General features: G+C 42.2%; 1 protein-coding gene across 1 annotated transcript; it reads left to right on the forward strand.

The window, feature by feature from the left end:
• The first annotated feature begins 21,512 nt into the window (after window positions 1-21,512).
• LOC123140678 (uncharacterized) lies at window positions 21,513-24,069 on the forward strand. The gene is made up of 3 exons (XM_044559964.1): window positions 21,513-21,682; window positions 22,826-23,695; window positions 23,803-24,069. The coding sequence occupies exons 1-3, from the start codon at window positions 21,664-21,666 to the stop codon at window positions 23,847-23,849; spliced, it is 936 nt and encodes a 311-aa protein (XP_044415899.1). The 5' UTR covers window positions 21,513-21,663; the 3' UTR covers window positions 23,850-24,069.
• Window positions 24,070-24,532: the final 463 nt, after the last annotated feature.

Here is a 24,532-nt window from a genome sequence, read left to right on the forward strand (position 1 = left end):
ATCAAATGGAGTCCAAATGGAATGAAACCTTCGGGAACGTGATTTTCGGAACGAACGTGATCCAGAGGACTTGGACCCTACACTAAGACATCAACCAGGAGGGCACGAGGTAGGGGCGCGCCTACCCCCCCCCCCCCAGGGCGTGCCCTCCACCCTCGTGGGCCCCCTGTTGCTCCAGCGACGTACTCCTTCCTCCTATATATACCTACGTACCCCCAAACTACCAGATATGGAGCCAAAACCCTAATTCCACCGCCGCAACCTTCTATACCCGTGAGATCCCATCTTGGGGCCTTTTCCGGAGCTCCGCCGGAGGGGGCATCGATCACGGAGGGCTTCTACATCAACACCATAGCCTCTCCGATGATGTGTGAGTAGTTTACCTCAGACCTTCGGGTCCATAGTTATTAGGTAGATGGCTTCTTCTCTCTTTTTGGATCTCAATACAATGTTCTCCCCCTCTCTCGTGGATATCTATTCGATGTAATCTTATTTTGCGGTGTGTTTGTTGAGACCGATGAATTGTGGGTTTATGATCAAGTTTATCTATGAACAATATTTGAATCTCCTCTGAATTCTTTTATGTATGATTGGTTATCTCTGCAAGTCTCTTCGAATTATCAGTTTGGTTTGGCCTACTAGATTGATCTTTATTGCAATGGGAGAAGTGCTTACCTTTGGGTTCAATCTTGCGGTGTCCTTTCCCAGTGACAGTAGGGGCAGCAAGGCACGTATTGTATTGTTGCCATCGAGGATAACAAGATGGGGTTTATATCATATTGCATGAGTTTATCCTTCTACATGATGTCATCTTGCTTAAAGCGTTACTCTGTTCTTATGAACTTAATACTCTAGATGCATGCTGGATAGCGGTCGATGTGTGGAGTAATAGTAGTAGATGCAGGCAGGAGTCGGTCTACTTGTCTCGGACGTGATGCCTATATACATGACCATACCTAGATATTCTCATACCTATGCTCAATTATGTCAATTGCTCAATAGTAATTTGTTCACCCACCGTAAATACTTATGCTCTTGAGAGAAGCCACTATTGAAACCTATGGCCCCCCGGATCTATTTTCCATCATATTAATCTTCCAACACTTAGTTATTTTTATTGCTTTCTATTTTACTTTGCATCTTTATCATAAAAATACCAAAAATATTATCTTATCATATCTATCAGATCTCACTCTCGTATGTGACCGTGTAGGGATTGACAACCCCTTATCGCGTTGGTTGCGAGGATTTATTTGTTTGTGTAGGTGCGAGGGACTCGTGCGTGGCCTCCTACTGGATTGATACCTTGGTTCTCAAAAACTGAGGGAAATACTTACGCTGCTTTACTTCATCACCCTTTCCTCTTCAAGGGAAAACCAACGCAGTGCTCAAGAGATAGCAGGGCGCACCAAGGCCGGCCGGCCTCCCCCCTTGCTTCTTTATATACGGGGGCGGGGGCGGGCACCCTAAGACACACAAGTTGATTGTTCCAAGCCATGTGCGGTGCCCCCCTCCACCATAATCCACCTCGGTCATATCGTAGCGGTGCTTAGGCGAAGCCCTACGTCGGTAGCATCATCATCACCATCATCACGCCGTCGTGCTGACGAAACTCTCCCTCGACACTCTGCTGGATCGTGAGTTTGTGGGACGTCATCGAGCTGAATGTGTGCTGAAACTCGGAGGTGCCTAGCGTTTGGTACTTGGATCGGTCGATCGTGAAGACGTACGACTACATCAACCGTGTTGATATAACGCTTCCGCTTACGGTCTACGAGGGTACGTGGACTAGACTCTCAGATTCATCTATTCAACCAACACAAAGAACTTCAAAGAGTGCCCCAAAGTTTCTACTGGAAAGTCAAGACGAAAACGTGTGCCAACCCCTATGCATAAGTTCACAAACGCAACCCGCTAGTTGATCACCAAAACATACATCAAGTAGATCACGTGATATCCCATTGTCACCACAGATAAGCACATGCAAGACATACATCAAGTGTTCTCAAATCCATAAAGACTCAATCCGATAAGATAACTTCAAAGGGAAAACTCAATCCATTACAAGAGAGTAGAGGGGGAGAAACATCATAAGATCCAACTATAATAGCAAAGCTCGCGATACATCAAGATCGTGCCAAATCAAGAACACGAGAGAGAGAGATCAAACACATAGCTACTGGTACATACCCTCAGCCCCGAGGGTGAAGTACTCCCTCCTCGTCATGGAGAGCGCCGGGATGATGAAGATGGCCACCGGTGAGGGATCCCCCCTCTGGCAGGGTGCCGGAACAGGGCCCCAATTGGTTTTTGGTGGCTACAGAGGCTTGCGGTGGCGGAACTCCCGATCTATTGTGCTCCCCGATGTTTTTAGGGTATATGGACATATATAGGCGAAAGAAGTCAGTCAGGGGAGCCACGAGGGGCCCACGAGGGTGGGGGCGCACCCAGGGGGTAGGGCGCGCCTCCCTGCATCGTGGCTTCCTCGAAGCTTCCCTGACGTCTACTCCAAGTCTCCTAGATTGCTTCCATTCCAAAAATAACTCTCCCGAAGGTTTCATTCCGTTTGGACTCCGTTTGATATTCCTTTTCTTCGAAACACTGAAATAGGCAAGAAAACAACAATTTGGGATGGGCCTCCGGTTAATAGGTTAGTCCCAAAAATAATATAAAAGTGTTTAGTAAAGCCCATAAACATCCAAAACAGATAGTATAATAGCATGAATACTTCATAAATTATAGATACGTTGGAGATGTATCAATCATCGGGTGTGATAAGCTCTACGTTCACATACAATGGGTACAAGCTAGTTTTGCACACGCAGAATACTCGGGTTAAACTTGACGAGCCTAGCATATGCAGATATGGCCTCGGAACACTGAGACCGAAAGGTCGAGCGTGAATCATATAGTAGATATGATCAACATAGTGATGTTCACCATTGAAAACTGCTCCATCTCATGTGATGATCGGACATGGTTTAGTTGATTTGGATCACGTGATCACTTAGATGATTAGAGGGATCTCTATCTAAGTGGGAGTTCTTAAGTAATATGATTAATTGAACATTAATTTATCATGAACTTAGTACCTGATAGTATTTTGCATGTCTATGTTGTTGTAGATCAATGGCCCGTGCTACTGTTCCTTTGAATTTTAATGCGTTCCTTGAGAAAGCTAAGTTGAAAGATGATGGTAGCAATTACACCGACTGGGTCCGTAACTTGAGGATTATCCTCATTGCTGCATAGAAGAATTACGTCCTGGAAGCACCGCTGGGTGTCAGGCCTGCTGTAGATGCAACTGACGACGTTAAGAACGGCTGGCAGAGCAAAGCTGATGACTACTCGATAGTTCAGTGTGCCATGCTTTACGGCTTAGAACCGAGACTTCAACGACGTTTTGAACGTCATGGAGCATATGAGATGTTCCATGAGTTGAAGTTAATATTTCAAGCAAATGCTCGGATTGAGAGATATGAAGTCTCCAATAAGTTCTACAGCTGCAAGATGGAGGAGAATAGTTCTGTCAGTGAACATATACTCAAAATGTCTGGGTATAACAATCACTTGATTCAACTGGGAGTTAATCTTCCTGATGATAGTGTCATTGACAGAATTTTTCAATCACTGCCACCAAGCTACAAGAGCTTCGTGATGAACTATAACATGCAAGGGATGGATAAGACAATTCCCGAGCTCTTCGCGACGCTAAAGGCTGCGAAGCGTTGATGGTCAACAAGACCACCAGTTTCAAGAAAAAGGGTAAAGGGAAGAAGTGGAACTTCAAGAAGAACGGCAAGCAAGTTGCTACTCAAGTGAAGAAGCCCAAGTCTGGACCTAAGCCTGAGACTGAGTGCTTCTACTGCAAACAGACTAGTCACTGGAAGCGGAACTGCGCCAAGTATTTGGCGGATAAGAAGGATGGCAAGGTGAACAAAGGTATATGTGATATACATGTTATCGATGTGTACCTTACTAATGCTCGCAGTAGCACCTGGGTATTTGATACTGGTTCTGTTGCTAATATTTGCAACTCGAAACAGGGGCTACGGATTAAGCGAAGATTGGCTAAGGACGAGGTGACGATGCGCGTGGGAAATGGTTCCAAAGTCGATGTGATCGCCGTCGACACGCTACCTCTACATCTACCTTCAGGATTAGTTTTAGACCTGAATAATTGTTATTTGGTGCCAGCGTTGAGTATGAACATTATATCTAGATCTTGTTTGATGCGAGACGGTTATTCATTTAATCTAAGAATAATGGTTGTTCTATTTATATGAGTAATATCTTTTATGGTCATGCACCCTTGAAGAGTGGTCTATTTTTATTAAATCTTGATAGTAGTGATACACATATTCATAATATTGAAGCCAAAAGATGCAGAGTTGATAATGATAGTGCAACTTATTTGTGGCACTGCCGTTTGGGTCATATTGGTGTAAAGCGCATGAAGAAACTCCATTCTGATGGACTTTTGGAATCACTTGATTATGAATCACTTGGTACTTGCGAACCATGCCTCATGGGCAAGATGACTAAAACTCTGTTCTCCGGAATAATGGAGCGAGCAACAGATTTATTGGAAATCATACATACTGATGTATGTGGTCTGATGAATATTGAAGCTCGCGGCGGGTATCGTTATTTTCTCACCTTCACAGATGATTGAGCAGATATGGGTATATCTACTTGATGAAACATAAGTCTGAAACATTTGAAAAGTTCAAAGAATTTCAGAGTGAAGTGGAAAATCATCGTAACAAGAAAATAAAGTTTCTACGATCTAATCGTGGAGGTGAATATTTGAGTTACGAGCTTGGTCTTCATTTGAAACAACGTGGAATAGTTTCGCAACTCACGCCACCCAGAACACCACAGCGTAATGGTGTGTCCGAACGTCGTAACCGCACTTTATTAGATATGGTGCGATCTATGATGTCTCTTACTGATTTACCGCTATCGTTTTGGGGTTATGCTTTAGAGACGGCTGCATTCACGTTAAATAGGGCACCATCTAAATCCGTTGAGACGCCGCCTTATGAACTGTGGTTTGGCAAGAAACCAAAGTTGTTGTTTCTTAAAGTTTGGGGTTGCGATGCTTATGTGAAAAAGCTTCAACCTGATAAGCTCGAACCCAAACCAAATTGGAGAAATGTGTCTTCATAGGATACCCAAAGGAGACTATTGGGTACACCTTCTATCACAGATCCGAAGGCAAAACATTCGTTGCTAAGAATGGATCCTTTCTAGCGAAGGAGTTTCTCTCGAAAGAAGTGAGTGGGAGGAAAGTAGAACTTGATGAGGTAACTGTACCTGCTCCCTTATTGGAAGGTAGTTCATCACAGAAATCAGTTCCTGTGATTCCTACACCAATTAGTGAGGAAGCTAATGATAATGATCATGAAACTTCAGATCAAGCTACTACTGAACCTCGTAGGTCAACCAGAGTAAGATCCGCACCAGAGTGGTACGGTAATCCTGTTCTGGAGGTCATGTTACTTGACCATGATGAACCTACGAACTATGAGGAAGCGATGATGAGCCCAGATTCCGCGAAATGGCTAGAAGCCATGAAATCTGAGATGGGATCCATGTATGAGAACAAAGTATGGACTTTGGTTGACTTGCCCGATGATCGGCAAGCCACAGAGAATAAATTGATCTTCAAGAAGAAGACTAACGCTGACAGTAATATTACTGTCTACATAGCCCGACTTGTCGCGAAAGGTTTTCGACAAGTTCAAGGAGTTGACTACGATCAGACCTTCTCACCCGTAGCGATGCTAAAGTCTGTCTGAATCATGTTAGTTATTGCTGCATTTTATGATTATGAAATTTGGCAAATGGATGTAAACACTGCATTCCTGAATGGATTTCTGGAAGAAGAGTTGTATATGATGCAACCTGAAGGTTTTATCGATCCAAAGAGTGCTAACAAAGTGTGCAAGCTCCAGCGATCCATTTATGGACTGGTGCAAGCCTCTCGGAGTTGGAATAAACGTTTTGATAGTGTGACCAAAGCATATGGTTTTGTACAGACTTTTGGAGAAGCATGTATTTACAAGAAAGTGAGTGGGAGCTCTGTAGCATTTCTAATATTATATGTGGATGACATATTGTTGACTGGAAATGATATAGAATTTCTGGATAGCATAAAAGGATACTTGAACAAGAGTTTTTCAATGAAAGACCTCGGTGAAGCTGCTTATATATTGGGCATCAAGATCTATAGAGATAGATCAAGACGCTTAATTGGACTTTCACAAAGCACATACCTTGATAAAGTTTTGAAGAACTTCAAAATGGATCAAGCAAAGAAAGGATTCTTGCCTGTATTACAAGGTGTGAACTTGAGTCAGACTCAATGCCTGACCACTGCAGAAGATAGAGAGAGAATGAAAGATGTTCCCTATGCTTCAGCCATAGGCTCTATCATGTATGCAATGCTGTGTACCAGACCTGATGTGTGCCTTGCTATTAGTTTAGCAGGGAGGTACCAAAGTAATCCAGGAGAGGATCACTGGACAACGGTCAAGACCATCCTGAAATACTAGAAAAGGACTAAGGATATGTTTCTCGTTTATGGAGGTGACAAAGAGCTCGTCGTAAATGGTTACGTCAATGCAAGCTTTGACACTGATCCGGATTACTCTAAGTCACAAACCGGATACGTATTTATATGGAACGGTGGAGCTGTAAGTTGGTGCAGTTCTAAGCAAAGCGTCGTGGCGGGATCTACGTGTGAAGCGGAGTACATAGCTGCTTCAGAAGCAGCAAATGAAGGAGTCTGCATGAAGGAGTTCATATCCGATCTAGGTGTCTTACCTAGTGCATCGGGTCCAATGAAAATCTTTTGTGACAATACTGGTGCAATTGCCTTGGCAAAGGAATCCAGATTTCACAAGAGAACCAAGCACATCAAGAGATGCTTCAATTCCATCCGCGATCTAGTCAAGGAGGGAGACATAGAGATTTGCAAGATACATACAAATCTGAATGTTGTAGACCCATTGACTAAGCCTCTCTCACGAGCAAAACATGATCAGCACCAACACTCCATGGGTGTTAGAATCATTACTGTGTAATCTAGATTATTGACTCTAGTGCAAGTGGGAGACTGAAGAAAATATGCCCTAAAGGCAATAATAAAGTTGTTATTTATATTTCCTTATATCATGATAAATGTTTATTATTCATGCTAGAATTGTATTAACTGGAAACTTAGTACATGCGTGAATACATAGACAAACAGAGTGTCACTAGTATGACTCTACTTGACTAGCTCGTTAATCAGAGATGGTTAATTTTCCTAGCCATAGACATGAGTTGTCATTTGATGAACCGGGTCACATCATTAGAGAATGATGTGATTGACTTGACCCATTCCGTTAGCTTAGCACTTGATCGTTTAGTATGTTGCTATTGCTTTCTTCATGACTTATACATGTTCCTATGACTATGAGATTATGCAACTCCCGAATACCGGAGGAACACTTTGTGTGCTACCAAACATCACAACGTAACTGGGTGATTATAAAGGTGCTCTACAGGTGTCTCCAATGGTGTTTGTTGAGGTGGCATAGATCGAGATTAGGATTTGGCACTCCGATTGTCGGAGAGGTATTTCTGGGCCCTCTCGGTAATGCACATCACTACAAGCCTTGCAAGCAATGTGACTAATGAGTTAGCAACGGGATGATGCACTACGGAACGAGTAAAGAGACTTGCCGGTAACGAGATTGAACTAGGTATTGAGATACCAACGATCAAATCTCGGGCAAGTAACATACCGATGACAAAGGGAACAACGTATGTTGTTATGCGGTTTGACCGATAAAGATCTTCGTAGAATATGTGGAAGGCAATATGAGCATCCAGGTTCCGCTATTGGTTATTGACCGGAAATGTGTCTCGGTCATGTCTACATAGTTCTCGAACCCATAGTCCGCACGCTTAACGTTCGGTGAGGATCGGTATTATGAGTTTATATGTTTTGATGTACCGAAGTTAGTTCGGAGTCCCGGATGTGATCACAGACATGACGAGGAGTCTCGAAATGGTCGAGACATAAAGATTGATATACTGGACGGCTATATTCGGACACCGGAAGTGTTCCAGGTGGTTTCGGAGAAAACCGGAGTGCCGGAGGGGTTACTGGAACCCCCCGGGGAAGTATTGGGCTTTAGTGGGCCTTAGGGGAGAGAGAGGGCAGCAGCCCAGGAGGTGGCGCACCCCCTCCCATGGGGAGTCCGAATTGGACTAGGGGAGGGGGGCGCGGCCCCTCTTTCCCTCTGCTTCTCCATCTCTTTCCTTCCCCCTTCCCCCTTCCTAGTAGGACTAGGAAAGGATGAATCCTACTCCTATTAGGAGGAGGATTCCTCCTCTCCTTGGGGCGCACCAAGGTCGGCCGGCCTCCCCCTTGCTCCTTTATATACAGGGGCGGGGGGACCCTAAGACACAAGTTGATTGTTCCAAGGCGTGTGCGGTGCCCTCCTCCACCATAATCCACCTCGGTCATATCGTAGTGGTGCTTAGGCGAAGCCCTGCGTCGGTAGCATCATCATCACCGTCATCACGCCGTCGTGCTGATGAAACTCTCCCTCGACACACTACTGGATCGTGAGTTCGTGGGACGTCATCGAGCTGAACGTGTGCTGAACTCGGAGGTGCCGTGCGTTCGGTACTTGGATCGGTCGGATCATGAAGACGTACGACTACATCAACCGCGTTGATATAACGCTTCCGCTTACGGTCTACGAGGGTACGTGGACTACACTCTCCCGCTCGTTGCTATGCATCACCATGATCTTGCGTGTGCGTAGGAATTTTTTTGAAATTACTATGTTCCCCAACAATTTTGATTGCATGTGATGTTTATCTTTTATGCATCTTATTTTGCTTAGTACGGCGGTAGCATTATAAGATGATCCCTCATTAAATTTCAAGGTATAAGTGTTCTCCCTGAGTATGCACCGTTGCGAAAGTTCTTCGTGCTGAGACACCACATGATGATCGGGTGTGGTAGGCTCTACTTTCACATACAACGGGTGCAAGACAGTTTTCCACATGTGGAATACTCGGGTTAAACTTGACGAGCCTAGCATGTACAAACATGGCCTCGGAACACTAGAGACCGAAAGGTCGAACATGAATCATATAGTAGATATGATCAACATACAAATGTTCACCATTGATGATTACTCCATCTCACGTGATGATCAGACATGGTTTAGTTGATTTAGATCACGTATCATTTAGATGACTTGAGGGATGTCTATCTAAGTGGGAGTTCTTAAGTAATTTGATTAACTGAACTTAATTTATCATGAACTTAGTCCTGATAGTATTTGCAAATTATGTTGTAGATCAATAGCTCGCGTTGTAGCTCTCCTATGTTTTTTATATGTTCCTAGAGAAAACAAAGTTGAAAGATAATAGTAGCAATGATGCGGACTGGGTCCGTGATCTGAGGATTATCCTCATTGTTGCACAGAAGAATTATGTTCTTAATGCACCGCTAGGTGACACACCTATTGCAGGAGCAGATGCAGACGTTATGAACGTTTTCCAAGCTCGGTATGATGACTACTTGATAGTTTAGTGCGCCATGCTTTACGGCTTAGAATCGGGGCTGCAAAGACGTTTTGAATGCCACGAAGCATATGAGATGTTCCAAGAGCTTAAATTGGTATTTCAGACTCATGACCGTGTCGAGAGGTATGAGACCTCTGACAAGTACTTTGCCTACAAGATGGAGGAGAATAGCTCAACCAGTGAGCATGTGCTCAGAATGTCTGGGTACTACAATCGCTTGAATCAAGTGGGAGTTAATCTTCCAGATAAGATAGTGATCGACAGAGTTCTCTAGTCACTATCACCAAGCTACTAGAACTTCATGATGAACTATAATATGCAATGGATGACGAAAATGATTCCCGAGCTTTCGCAATGTTTAAATCAGCGAAGGTAGAGATCAAAAAAGAGCATCAAGTGTTGATGGTTAATAAGACCACTAGTTTTAATAAAAAGGGCAAGGGAAAGAAAGGGAACTTCAAGAAGAATGGCAAGCAAGTTGCCACTCCCATGAAGAAGCCCAAAACTGGACCTAAGCCTAAAGCTGAGTGTTTCTACTGCAAAGGGAATGGTCACTGGAAGCGGAACTGCCCCAAATATTTGGCGGATAAGAAGGATGGCAAAGTGAACAAAGGTATATTTGATATACATGTTATTGATGTGTACTTTACTAGTGTCCATAGTAGCCCATGGGTATTTGATACCAGTTTAGTTGCTAAGATTAGTAACTCGAAATAGGAGTTGCAAAATGAACATAGACTAGTTAAGGGTGAAGTGACGATGTGTGTTGGAAGTGATTATAAGGTTGATAAGATCACCATCGCACACTCCCTCTACCTTCGGGATTAGTGGTGGACCTAAATAAATGTTATTTGGTGTTAGCGTTGAGCATGAATATGATTGGATCAAGTTTGTTGCGATACAATTATTCATTTAAGTCAGAGAATAATTGTTGTTTTGTTTACATGAATAAAACCTTCTATGGTCATACACCCAATGTAAATGGTTTATTGAATCTCGGTCGTAGTGACACACATATTCATAATATTGATGCCAAAAGATGCAAAGTTGATAATGATAGTGCAACATATTTGTGGCACTGCCGTTTAGGTCATATTGCTGTAAAGCGCATGAAGAAACTCCATGCAGATGGGCTTTTGGAATCACTTGATTTTGAATCATTTGATACTTGCAAACCTTGCCTCATGGGCAAGATGACTAAAACTCTGTTCTCCGAAACACTGGAGCGAGCCAATGACTTACTGAAAATAATACATACCGATGTATGCGGTCTTATAAGTGTTGAGGCTCGCGGCGGGTATCGTTATTCTGACCTTCACAGATGATTTGAGCAGATATGGGTATATCTACTTAATGAAACACAAGTCTGAAACATTTGAAAAGTTCAAAGAATTTGAGAGTGAAGTGAAGAATCATCGTAAAAAGAAAATAAAGTTTCTATGATCTGATCTCGGAGGAGAATATTTGAGTTACGAGTTTGGCCTTCATTCAAAATAATGTGGAATAGTTTCACAACTCACGTCACCTAGAACACCACAGCGTAATGGTGTGTCCAAACGTCGTAACCATACTTTATTAGATATGGTGTGATCTATGATGTCTCTTACCGATTTACCACTATCGTTTTGGGGTTATGCATTAGAGACAGCTGCATTCACGTTAAATAGCGCACCGTCTAAATCCGTTGAGATGACACCGTATGAACTGTGGTTTGGCAAGAAACCTAAGTTGTTGTTTCTTAAAGTTTGGGGTTGCGACACTTATGTAAAAAGGCTTCAGCCTGATAAGCTCGAACCCAAATCGGAGAAGTGAGTCTTCATAGGATACCCTAAGGAAACAATTGGGTACACCTTCTACCACAGATCCGAAGGCAAGATCTTTGTTGCCAAGAATGGAACCTTTCTAGAGAAGGAGTTTCTCTCGAAAGAAGTGAGTGGGAGAAAAGTAGAACTTGATGAGGTAATTGTACCTTCTCTCGAATTGGAAAGTAGCTCATCACAAAAAACCATTCCCGTGATGCCTACACCAACTAGAGAGGAAGCTAATGATGATGATCATGAAACTTCAGATCAAGTTACTATTGAACCTTGTAGGTCAACCAGAGCACGATCCACACCAGAGTGTATGGTAATCCTGTTCTAGAAGTCATGTTACTAGACCATGATGAATCTACGAACTATGAAGAAGCTATGATGAGCCCACATTCCGATAAAGTGCTTGAGGCCATGAAATCTGAGATAGGATCCATGTATGAGAACAAAGTGTGGACTTTGGTGGACTTGCCATAGAGAATAAATGGATCTTCAAGAATAAGACTGACGCTGATGGTAATGTTACTGTCTACAAAGCTCGACTTATCGCAAAAGGTTTTCGACAAGTTCAAGGAGTTGCCTACGATGAGACTTTCTCACCCATAGCGATGCTTAAGTCTGTCCGAATCATGTTAGCAATTGCCGCATTTTATGAAAACTGGCAAATGGATGTCAAAACTGCATTCCTTAATGGATTTCTTAATGAAGAGTTGTATATGATGCAACCAAAAGGTTTTGTCGATCCTAAAGGTGCTAACAAAGTGTGCAAACTCCAGTGATCCATCTATGGACTGGTGCAAGCATCTCGGAGTTGGAATATACGCTTTGATAAGGTGATCAAAGCATATGGTTTTATACAGACTTATGGTGAAGCCTGTATTTAGAAGAAAGTGAGTGGGAGCTCTGTAGCATTTCTGATATTATATGTGGATGACATATTGTTGATTGAAAATGATGTAGAATGTCTGGATAGCATAAATGATACGTGAATAAGAATTTTTCAATGAAAGACCCCGGTAAAGCTGCTTACATATTGGGCATCAAGATCTATAGAGACAGATCAAGACGCTTGATAAGACTTTCAATGAGTACATACCTTGACAAGATTTTGAAGGAGTTCAAAATGGATCAGCCAAAGGAGTTCTTGCCTGTATTGTAAGGTGTGAAGTTGAGTAAAGACTCAAAACCTGACCACGGCAGAAGATAAAGAGAGAATGAAAGTCATTCCCTATGCCTCAGCCATAGGTTCTATAAAGTATGCCATGCTGTGTACCAACCTGTTGTGTACCTTGCCATGAGTTTGCAAAGGGGGTACAATAGTGATCTAGGAATAGATCACTGGACAGCAGTCAAAATTATCCTTAGTTACCTTAAAGAGGACTAAGGAAATGTTTCTCGGTTATGGAGGTGATAAAGAGTTCATCGTAAAGAGTTACGTCGATGCAAGCTTTGACACTGATCTAGATGACTCTAAGTCTCAATCTAGATACGTATTGAACGTGGGAGCAATTAGCTAGAGTATTTCCATGCAAAGCATTGTAGACATAGAAATTTGGAAAATACATATGGATCTGAATGTGGCAGGCCCGTTGACTAAACTTCTCTCACAAGAAAAATATGATCACACTTTAGTACTCTTTGGGTGTTAATCACATAGCAATGTGAACTAGATTATTGACTCTAGTAAACACTTTGGGTGTTGGTCACATGGCGATGTGAACTATTGGTGTTAATCACATAAAGATGTAAACTATTGGTGTTAAATCACATGGCGATGTGAACTAGATTATTGACTCTAGTGCAAGTGGGAGACTGAAGAAAATATGCCCTAGAGGCAATAATAAAGTTATTATTTTATATTTTCTTATATCGTGATAAATGTTTATTATTCATGCTAGAATTGTATTAACCAGAAACTTGATACATGTGTGGATACATAGACAAAACACTGTGTCCCTAGTAAGCCTCTACTAGACTAGCTGGTTAATCAAAGATGGTCAAGTTTCCTAACCATAGACATGTGTTGTCATTTGATGAATGGGATCACATCATTAGGAGAATGATGTGATGGACAAGACTCATCCGTTACCATAGCATATTGAGCGTTCAGTTTTATAGCTATTGCTTTCTTCATGTCAAATACATATTCCTTCGACTACGAGATTATGCAACTCCCGGATACCGGAGGAATGCCTTGTGTGCTATCAAACATCACAACGTAACTAGGTGATTATAAAGATGCTCTATAGGTATCTCCGAAGGTGTTTGTTGGGTTGGCATAGACCGGGATTAGGATTTGTCACTCCGAGTATCGGAGAGGTATCTCTGGGCCCTCTCGGTAATACACGTCATAAGAAGGCTTGCAAGCAAAGTGACTAATGAGTTAGTTGCATGATGATGTATTACGGAACGAGTAAAGAGACTTGCTGGTAACGAGATTGAACTAGGTATGAAGATACCAACGATCGAATCTCAGGCAAGTAACATACCGATGGACAAAGGGAATAACGTATGTTGTCATAACGGTTCGACCGATAAAGATATTCGTAGAATATGTAGGAGACAATATGAGCATGCAGGTTCCGCTATTGGTTATTGACCGGAGAGATGTCTCGGTCATGTCTACATAGTTCTCGAACCCGTAGGGTCCGCACGCTTTACGTTCAATGACGATTTCGTATTATATGAGTTATGTGAGTGGTGACCGAATGTTGTTCCGAGTCCCGGATGAGATCACGGACATGACGAGGAGTCTCGAAATGGTCAAGAGGTAAAGATTGATATATAGGACGATAGAATTCGAACACCGGAAGTGTTCCGGAGGGTACCAGGTACATATCGGGTCACTGGAAGGGGTTCCGGGCACCCCCGGGAAAAGATATGGGCCTAATGGGCCGAGAGGGGAAATGCAGCAGCCCACAGGGGCTGCTTCGCCCCCCATATAGGCCGAACCAGAGGAGAAGGAAAGAGGGGAAGAGAGAAGGAAGGGGAGGGATACAGCCTCCCCCTTCCTTCCCTCCTCCCTCCTCCTTCCTTCCCCCTCCGCAACTTATGGAAGGGGGGAGGCCGAATTGGGGAGGCGCCCAAGTAGGATTCCTCCTACTTGGGGCGCCCCCTTGCTGCTCCCCTCCCTCTCCCACCTATATATACATGGGGAGGGGGCGCCTAGAACACACAACAACATCTGTTAGCCGTGTGCGGCGCCCCCCTCCACAGATTACACCCTCGGTTATATTCTCGCAGTGCTTACGCGAAGCCCTGCACGGATCACTTCACCATCACCGTCACCACGCCGTCGTGCTGACAGAACTCATCTACTTCCTCGACCCTTTGCTGGATCACGAGTTCGAGGGACGTCATCGAGCTGAACATGTGCTTAACTCGGAGGTGTCGTACGTTCGGTACTTGATCGGTCGGAACGAGAAGAAGTTTGACTACATCAACCACGTTGCAAACGCTTCCGCTTTCGGTCTACGAGGGTACGTAGACACACTCTCCCCCTCTCGTTGCTATGCATCTCCTAGATAAATCTTGCGTCAGCGTAGGAATTTTTTTGAAATTGCATGCTACATTTCCCAAAAGAGGGTGTCTCCTAGAGGGAAAGAAAGTCATCGGTTGCAAATGGGTGTCCACAATGAACAAAATCTTGAAGGGGAAATAGAAATGGACTATGAAACCTTGCAGTAGTGGAAAAGAGTTGCACGATAAGGATGTTAATTTCTACCTCAAGTTAGCAAGTCTTACCTTAGCCCACTCGAATGCCGCGCATGGGCAACATCGAAAGGTTCTTCCATGAGTTCTTCAAGACTTGGTAGATTCAAGTCATCACAGGAAGTCCTACCGGTTGCATGTTGTGGTAGCTGCTCCTCATAGCAAACAATAGCATGATGGTGAGCACCATGAAATGCCCAACCATGTAACGAGCCTTATAAAAAGGAAACACTCCTACGGGGGATGCAACTAGCAAACCAAAATTTACTTGGGGGGGGGGGGGGGGGGGCAATGGCCCACTTTGCCCCCCATGAAGCTCTGACACTGTTCATGAGGATACTGCCCTGCATGGTAGTACAATGCTTGAGAAACTTCCCTCAATAAACAATGCTTTAGAAACTGATTTTGATTCAAAAACGAGGACATGTTAGTTCATACCACGTATGTAATGGCGGCACAGACCACATGAGTTCAAACGCGAGACAGAGGGAACCCTCACTGAAGTTTGGCACGAGTTGGGCCTGTCCAGGCGCATGCGAACAAGAATATTGTTTTTTTGCGTTGTTTTGATTTCACTTTTTTTTTCTCATTTTGATTGTGCTTCCAAATATACTAAATAAATATATTACAAAAAACAATCTACATAATTGGTTTTCTCAAAATATTGATAAACATTCGAAAAATATTAGATGTGCATAGAGAAAATGTTTATCACTAAATGTTGATCATGTACATAAAAATCTTAATCAAGCATTTAAAAAAATGTTGAACAAGTATTTGAAAGATATTAATCAAGATTTTAAAAAATCGTTAAATGTATATATAAAAAATGATGATTTGGTATATAAAATGATTAATCAAACATTACAAAAATGTAGAATAAGTATTTGAAAAATGCTAATCAAGCATTTTAAAAATGTCAAATGTGTATAGAAAAAATGTGAGTCTTTTATTTGAAAATTTGATTTTTTTTTTTAAGTGTGTAAGAAAAAATGTTGACCATGTATTAAAAAATGTTAATCTTGTGTATGATAAATGTTAATCAAGCAATTGAAAAATGTTAAAAATGTGTATTGAAAAATATCGACCATGTATACAAAAAAATGCTAAATTAGTATTGGAAAAAATGTTAAACGTGTATAGATAATTGTTCTTGACAGAGACAAAAAATTAGAGTGAAAACCAAAAGAAACATGAGAAGAAAATAAAAGGAAAGAAAAACGAACAAATGGAAAAGTAATATGGAAACCAAACAAAAAAGAAAGCAAAAAAAAGTGTGAAAAGTCAAGTAGAAAAAAATAGAAGAAAAAACCCCTAGGAAAACTAATGAAAAAAACTGCTCGATTCACCTCAAGCAAGTAGCACGCCTACTACCTACCACTTACGCCAGCTCCCAGGAGACCATGATCGATCTCTGCTTCTCCCCTTTTCCTTCCCTACCGTCTCACCAAATATAGCCGCCATGGTCAGAGGGAGCTCCTAATCCGTGCTTCAGGCACCTGATCACGAAGCTGGCGCTCACGCGGCTTTACTTGGGTCGTACCAATAAAACATGAAATAAAATCTTTCCGTGAAAAAACCGATCAAAAAATTGAGTTCTTCAGGATTTGAACTAGCACCCTCGAAGTCCCATACAAGTTTGATCAAGCACTACAGCCACTTGACTCGTGTGGCTGAGAATAGCACTGATGATATAAGAACATCGAAATGTGCAACAAAAATTTAAGTGTTACAGCAGACGGTATTGTGCAATTAAATTCTGCGAACACACGAGTGAAGTGCCGATGAACTTTTTTCAGTTAAAAGTTCATCGATTTTGAATTCTTATATCATCGGCCACTACAGCCACTTGACTCGTGTGACTGATTTGTTTTATCAATTTTGAAATGAAAAGTTCATCGATTTTTAAAAAGTTCAACAAATTTGAAAACGAATTTAATTGATTTTTAAATAAGTTCATCAATTTTAAAAATATAATCAAGTTTGAAAAAATATTCATTGAATTTCAAAAAGGATGATTTTTTTTTAAAAAGTTCACCATATTTCTAAAAAAAATCATCAATTTTTAAAACAATTTACCAAAAAAATAAAGTTAATAGAATTTTTAAAATCATTGGATTTAAAAAAAGTGAAAAAGAAGTTCATCGAATTAAAAAAAAGTTTGTCAGATTTGTAAAAAGTTCACGCATTTAGGAAGAGAAAAAGGAAAACAGGAAAAAAAGTGAAAGAGAAAACATAGGCGGGCATGTCCTATACATAGAAATATAGAAAAAGAAGGTTGTGTGCACAAACGCCAAGTTAGCGTAGAGGTTAGTGCGGTTTAAACGGAAAATAGCTATTTTTTTAGGTGAAGAGAAAATTAGTTAAGCAGGTCTGCCCATGCATAGTAACCAAAGAGGAAAATAGCTCTTTTTTAGGTGAAGAGAAAAATAGTTAAGCAGGTCAGCCCATGCACAGTAACAACCCCCTAAAGCGTCAAATAGGAAGCGCCCCGGTTAGAGCTAGCTTCCCCTGTTACGAAACGAAGCAGCGTCCCTACCCAGGACCGTCATTAGCAGATATCGCCTAGATTAGGCATGTGTAATTAGTGTCCAAAGCACCGAGCAGACGTACCGGTCCACACGGACGCCTTCTCGCATGGCAACTGCCATCTCTTGTAAATAGGAGCCTCTACGGAGGCGTCCCAAACTCTTGTATGAATAGGGCTTTGCCCACAATCAATAAACACAAGTTTCTATCAATTCTTACACGTTATCAGCATGAAGGCGTCCCAAACTTTTGTATAAACTAGAATAAGTTATGGATAAAAATATGAACTAAATACTGAATTAGAATTTGAAATAATAATCATGAAGTAGTTCCTCATGAAATAATATATAGGAGTATGCACAAACAAAGTGAAACTGTAGTCTCTAGTCATGAATTAATAACATATTGTTGATCTAGTATGCAAGTCAAATTGAGTATTAATATAAAATAATGACCATAAAAAAATCTTACCATCAAATTTAAAGAATGGAAAATAAGACTTTAGAAAGCATACCTTTAAATAATCACGCGTTCCCGCGGGATGTTTGCACCAATCAGTTCATGTGAGAGATGCATATTAAGAAAGAAAGAAAAATATTGGTGCTGTGGTGGTACAATGTTTGCCCACCTGAATGAAACGACTGAACCAAAAGACAGTTTGGCAAAACTCTGCTCAAATCAAATGAAGTTGGTTGATATAATCGGAGTGAGTTGATGACATAATATTTTTCACGTATTCTTGGCAAAAATCTGCTCAAATCAAATGAAGTTGGTTGATATAGTCGGAGTGAGTTGACGACATAATATTTTTCACGTATTCTTGAGGCAAAACAATAAGACATCAGGGGAAAGGTAAATACAATGGCTGAGATCAAGCAGGGTGTCCCGGACATCTAATGGCAGGTATGATGATAGTGGGGGGATTAAAAAGGAAACAGAAAAATGTAATGAATCTGAGTTATGTCAAAAGAGACAGTGGGGGGATAAAAAAAGGAAACAAAAACAAATCCAATGAATCTTTACATGTTGTGCGTGAAAATGCTCATTTGGTCTCACCTGGTCGAAGCAATGTTGAGGATATCGCTTATCGTTAGCATCTCGGTCAGCTGGGGATTAGAGATTAATCAGAAATCGGCCGATTAATCGATTTTATTGGTCGACTATTAATCGGCCTTTTTTTTGCAAATCCTAGGTTCCCGACACTAAAATATGTTATATTCAACACTAAAACAATATTGGACAAAAGTGTTACCTTGATTCCTAGTCTTTAAATCATCGTATAATAACAAACAAAAGAGGACACCAGTACATATAACATAACAAGGTCCACAAAATGTAAATAAACATAGTTTTTGCAAACATAGTGCTATGAATAGGCCCGATTTATCGGTAGATTCTCGATAAATTGCTTGTCATAGCGATAAATCGGCCCGAACGATAAATTATGAAGATAAGACATAATCTTATCGGTCATCCCATGAGTAGCGATAAATCGGACGATAAATCATTGAATCAGAAGATTTTTTGAACGGTGGGTCGAAGTGATGATAGGTGTCAATTTGCTACCGTTCTAAGTTGAGGTGGAGTCCATAGGACAAGCTGGCATTATTTGATAGAGGGCACATCTAGATGTGCTTTAATTATTTCACATCTAAGTGAATGAATCAAGCATAAAGAGTAAAAAAAAGAAAAGAAAAATATCCACATGAATCACGACGTAAGATCAACGACATAGGATTTAAATATGCAATACTTATGGCACATCTAAATGTGCTTTAGCAAAACTGTATTTGATACATATATAGGCACAACAGAAATATCAATTGATCGATGCGCCTGATATATATGTACAACAAAAATATCCATCGTCTATCGGCCAGAGAGGATTCAATCGGACTGCGGCGGCCCGACTGCAGGCTGCAGCCGATGTAGTTGGGGCGTGAGGAGCAGTGATGCGTCTGCCTGAGGACCATGGGTTCCTACTTCCTAGACGTTCGGATCCCACGGCTCGTTGATCAGCCCTAAGGATGGTAATTTCACCCACGGGTACGGGTACCCGCGGGTACCATACCCGCATGGGCAGGGTATGGGCACATTTTTATACCCATGGGTAGTACCCGCACCCTATCTGTTAAGTCATGGGTAGGGTACGGGTATAGCCTTGTACCCGCGGGTATATCTATACCCTGCCCGTTTGTGACCTAATGTTAATTTGTCGTCAGTTAGTCATTAATTTATCATGTGACTCGTCTACTCCTATTGACTTAAGAGTATGTTGTGGTTTCTAAATTTTGATATTGGTCATTTATTCATCTACTTGTTATTGAGCTGAGATAATTGATTTCTTTTTGTCAAATGTGCTATCAATGAGCATAAAATTGTGAACAACTTGTGTACTATTTGTTTTACCCGTTGGGTACCCAATGGGTACGGGTACCCGTCGGGTATGGGTATGGATAAAGTTTCGTACCCATGGGTATGGGTAGGGGTAGAAATTTGTACCTACGGGTATGGGTATGGTATTGCTCTACCCTGCCCATACCCTACCCATTGCTATCCTTAATCAGCCCATGTGAAGTGGACGTATGTGCCATCGCCACGCTGTGCGGGCTCATTCGCAGGCCGCCACATGCGTAGCACAAGCTAGGACGTTGCGTTCTTCACGTGAGCGACCTAAGCCAAATTCAGCCATTAGGATACGCTAACATGGCCACATGGGGCATCGACGGCGGCTGAGGCAAGGCCAGAGGCGGCGCCGACCTTGTTGTCATCAATCGAATGTCGGCGGCGGCCTGAGCATGTTGATTGCATGACCTCGACGATGCTGCGCACAACTGCGGCTGTTGAGCGCTCTGCATTCCATCGTAGAGCTCAATGAGGTAATGAATTGGTTGATGCATCCGTTTACTAATCCCGAATTTCTTTAATGGAGAAGTTGAAGAGTCATGAGATAGTGGGGCATATGAAGAACCATCCGTTTCTTTCATGGAGAAGCGTAATGCGGGAGATGGAAAGGATGTTGATTTCGGGAAGAGAGATAGGCGGTCCATGAGGATTGGTTTATTAACCGTCCTTATAAATTAAACAATTTTAAGAAAGAATGTTGACATGGTGTAATGACGTGGATGCCTACATGTTAAGATAATTGGTGGCAACAGATTGATGACGTGGATAGACCGCATGTCAAGAAAAATATGATAGTGGAGATGAACTATTTAGGTATTATAGATAGGACGGTACCACTACGTGGAGTCGTCCTCCTCTTGAAGCTCGCCGGCGCTGTGCGCCATCGGCGGCGGCCGGCGGGATACCGTGGGGGTGGCGGTGGAATGGGGGGCTCAAACGCCCACCTCCCAGTCCCCCTATCTGCTTCATCAGCGACGCCACCATGGGCCTGGGCCGAAAGGCCTCATAGGCTGTGACCCACGTTGAAAGGACCGGCAGGAAAAAATGAAGCTTGCTTTGTTTCATATAGGAAGACAAGTTTGGCTTGATTGGCCGCACAATGAGTCAGATGGTCCCGAACTTGGTCCACAACAGTCGGTGATTACCCACCACCGGCTAAATTCATCACGCGGTAGCCTCCGCTAGTGTTCAGATCAGTCATTCAAAGTAAGACAATTTCATGAGAATACTCAGTAGCACGAAGTGTTGGAAAATTAAGTGATTAAATGGTTAATATGTTAATTACCATAAGTTAAAGTGGGCCCAATAGTTAAATACGGGATTAACACTAATTAACGGTAATTAGCAATTTGCGCCTGTGATTGGGGCTAATTAAGATTATGGTTAGGTCCCATGTCGTATACAACGCTATATATAAAGGAGGGCATCCCTGCACCTAATTGATCGTCATATCGTTTAGGATAACAGTGCCCTCCGAAATTCACTCCAAATCCAATCGGGAATGCGCTGGACGTTGACGTGAAGGCCTCTCCTTACTCCGGCGAGGTGCCGGAGTGATCTACTACGCTGCTGCAGTTCGTCATCAGACTCCACTTCCTCCACCGAGATGGCCTCTTCAAACGGAGGTATAAACACACTACTGTCCACTAATTTCCGCATCGAATCGAGTAGTGTTCATGTGTATTAGATGAGATCCGATTAGCAATTGTATAATCCCAGCAATATAATCTAACATTTGGTATCAGTAGCCGGTTGGATCTAATTACATGAATCTATTTGAGAAAATTGACAGTAGATTAATCTGTCTGATAGAACTTGCCTGGAAAATCGCATAATTAGGCCTGGCCCGCGCACATCAGGTGGTGCTGCCACCACCGTGCGCCTCAGGGTGGTGTTGTTGTCGCCGTGCGCATCAGGAGCTGCTGCGCTTCAGGTCGTGCTCGCGCCGCCGTGCGCATCAGGAGCCGCCGCGCGCCTCAGGCAGTGCTCCCGCTGCCGTGCGTCTCAGGCTGGTGCTCCCGCCGCCGCGCGCGACGCCTTAGCCCCGACTGCCGCGCATCGGCGCCATCCTCGCAGAGCTGACTCACTCCCGCAACAGCTGCTTATCCGATCCGGATTTCTCGTGGGTGGCGGCGGCGCAGCAGAAAGCTAACTCGATTAGGGATTCAGTGTAGGCAGCTACACGCACTTCTGGTAATTGATCGATTCCACTGGTTTGGGCTATCAGAGTTACTGGGCCGCACAACATTTTTTCTTTTGTTGGGCTAACCACGCGATGGCAAGTACATAGCAAATAGCAGCGTTTTATCCAGTACTAGTACGTGCAGATTAATTTGAATTTATTTCTCTGTACATAGTACACATAAGTCTGCTGATTATTTATATACAGTAAATTCTTTTATAATCAGTAGATTCAATTTTGCATAATTGTGTTAAATTGAAATAGAACCAACGTGAAATTTTGGTTTAACACTGCAATATTTTTTTTTTCCGGGATAGTTGCCATGATTATTTTTAGTAATGCATGATCACATACTGACCAACGTTGTTTGTTATCATGAATATTGCGGTTAATTTCCCGATGATGTTATTACATGATTAGGTCCTTTTTCGTTATTGCCCAACGGTATTGCGAATTAGGATTTTATTAAATTTGTCATGATGTTAATCAGACCAACGTAGGATTGATATCATGCAATGTTTTTTTCTAATATGGATATTTTCATAATTCATAAATTTAATATCCATGTTATTTATGTTTTATTCAGCTTTGAACCCATCACTTATTTCTGGGCTCCTAAACTCAATTGAGCAACTCAATGGGACTAACTTTCCTACATGGAAGGAGCAGATTTCCATTAACCTTGGGGTCATGGATCTTGACTACGCACTTAGGGAGAAGGCTCCAGTTCCCTTGTCCTCTGATGATGAAAACCTTGCTGAGAGAACTAAGGTTTATGAGGCTAACAAGGAGAAGTGGGAGCGCTCCAATCGATTGTCCCTCATGATCATGAAAAGCACAATTACTCTTGGGATTAGGGGAGCTATCCCCGATTCCGAATGTGCTAAGACTTATCTGGCATCGGTGGAGGAACAGTTTAAAGGCTCCACAAAAGTCTATGCCAGTACACTGATCATGAAAATGCTCACCACTAAGTATGATGGTGCAAGCGGTGTGAGAGAACATATCATGACTATGAACGATATGGCCGCAAAATTAAAGGGCATGGACATGGAGATTTCTGAGGGCTTCTTGGTTCATTTCATTATGACCTCCCTTCCAGTGGAGTTTGGTCCATTCAAGATCAACTATAACACACAGAAGGAGAAGTGGACCATGGGTGAGCTCACGGCTATGTGCGTTCAAGAAGAGGAGCGACTTAAGATCGAGAGAAAAGATTACGCTCATCTTACTTCCATGAACTCAGGGAAGAGAAAGTTTAATGGTGAAAATAAGACTCAGAAAAAATTAGGTCCTTCACATAAGGCCGAGTCAAGCAAGTCTGGGGCCAAAAGGTCAAAGCCTTCTGTTGCTAATGAGCCTTCTGCACCTAAGAAGCCTTATTGCAAGTTTTGCAAACATGACGGACATAAGGAGAAGGATTGCGATGGCTTTAAGGCATGGCTTGTAAAGAAGGGTATGGACACAATTTCCATGGTTGATGAATCCCTTTACACTGATTTTTCCCCTAATACTTGGTGGGTTGACTCAGGTGCCACCGTGCACATTTCTAACTCATTGCAGGGATTCCTTACCGTGAGGACGCTTCAAAGGGGGGAGCGAATTCTTAGAGTTGCAAATGGACAGGAGGCTAATGTTGAAGTTGTTGGGACTCTCCCGTTAGTGCTAAAAGATGGCTTCACCCTCCTTCTTAATAATGCTATTTATGTTCCTACCATGAGGAGGAACCTTATTTTTGTTTCTCTATTAGATGATGATGGTTTTGAGACTTATTTTGGGAACAAACGATGTGTTATTAAGTTTGGTCATGATGATATTGGTCATGGTGTTCGTCATGACAAACTCTATAGACTCCTTTTGAACGACTCCTCTGAATCTTTGAATGTTTCTGATGTAATAAATAAGCATCAGACTTCGTTGAAATTATGGCACTGTCGTTTAGGCCATATTTCGAAGGGGAGAATGGAGCGTCTAATTAAAGAAGAGATACTTCACCCCTTAGACTTCTCGGATTTAGATCACTGCATCGATTGTATTAAGGGAAAATTCGTAAAAAAAATTAAGAAAGGAGCAATTCGTAGTAGTGGGGTTTTGGAATTAATCCACACTGACGTTTGTGGTCCATTTCCTATTACTTCTGCCGATGGATATGGCTCCTTTATTACTTTCACCGATGATTATTCTCGTTATGGATATATTTTTCCTATTCGCGAACGATCTGAAGCACTCGATAAATTTAAAATCTACAAAGCTGAAGTAGAAAATCAGCATAATTTGAAGATTATAGTAGTGC

Source organism: Triticum aestivum, chromosome 6D (assembly GCF_018294505.1).
Source record: "Triticum aestivum cultivar Chinese Spring chromosome 6D, IWGSC CS RefSeq v2.1, whole genome shotgun sequence".
NCBI lineage: Eukaryota > Viridiplantae > Streptophyta > Magnoliopsida > Poales > Poaceae > Triticum > Triticum aestivum.

What these genes read in the sequence shown, in the direction of transcription:
- LOC123140678 (XM_044559964.1), top strand. An exon ending in GGCATGGCTTGTAAAGAAGG is followed by an intron (nt 23,696 to 23,802) that starts GTATGGACACAA and finishes AACTCATTGCAG; the next exon opens with GGATTCCTTACCGTGAGGAC.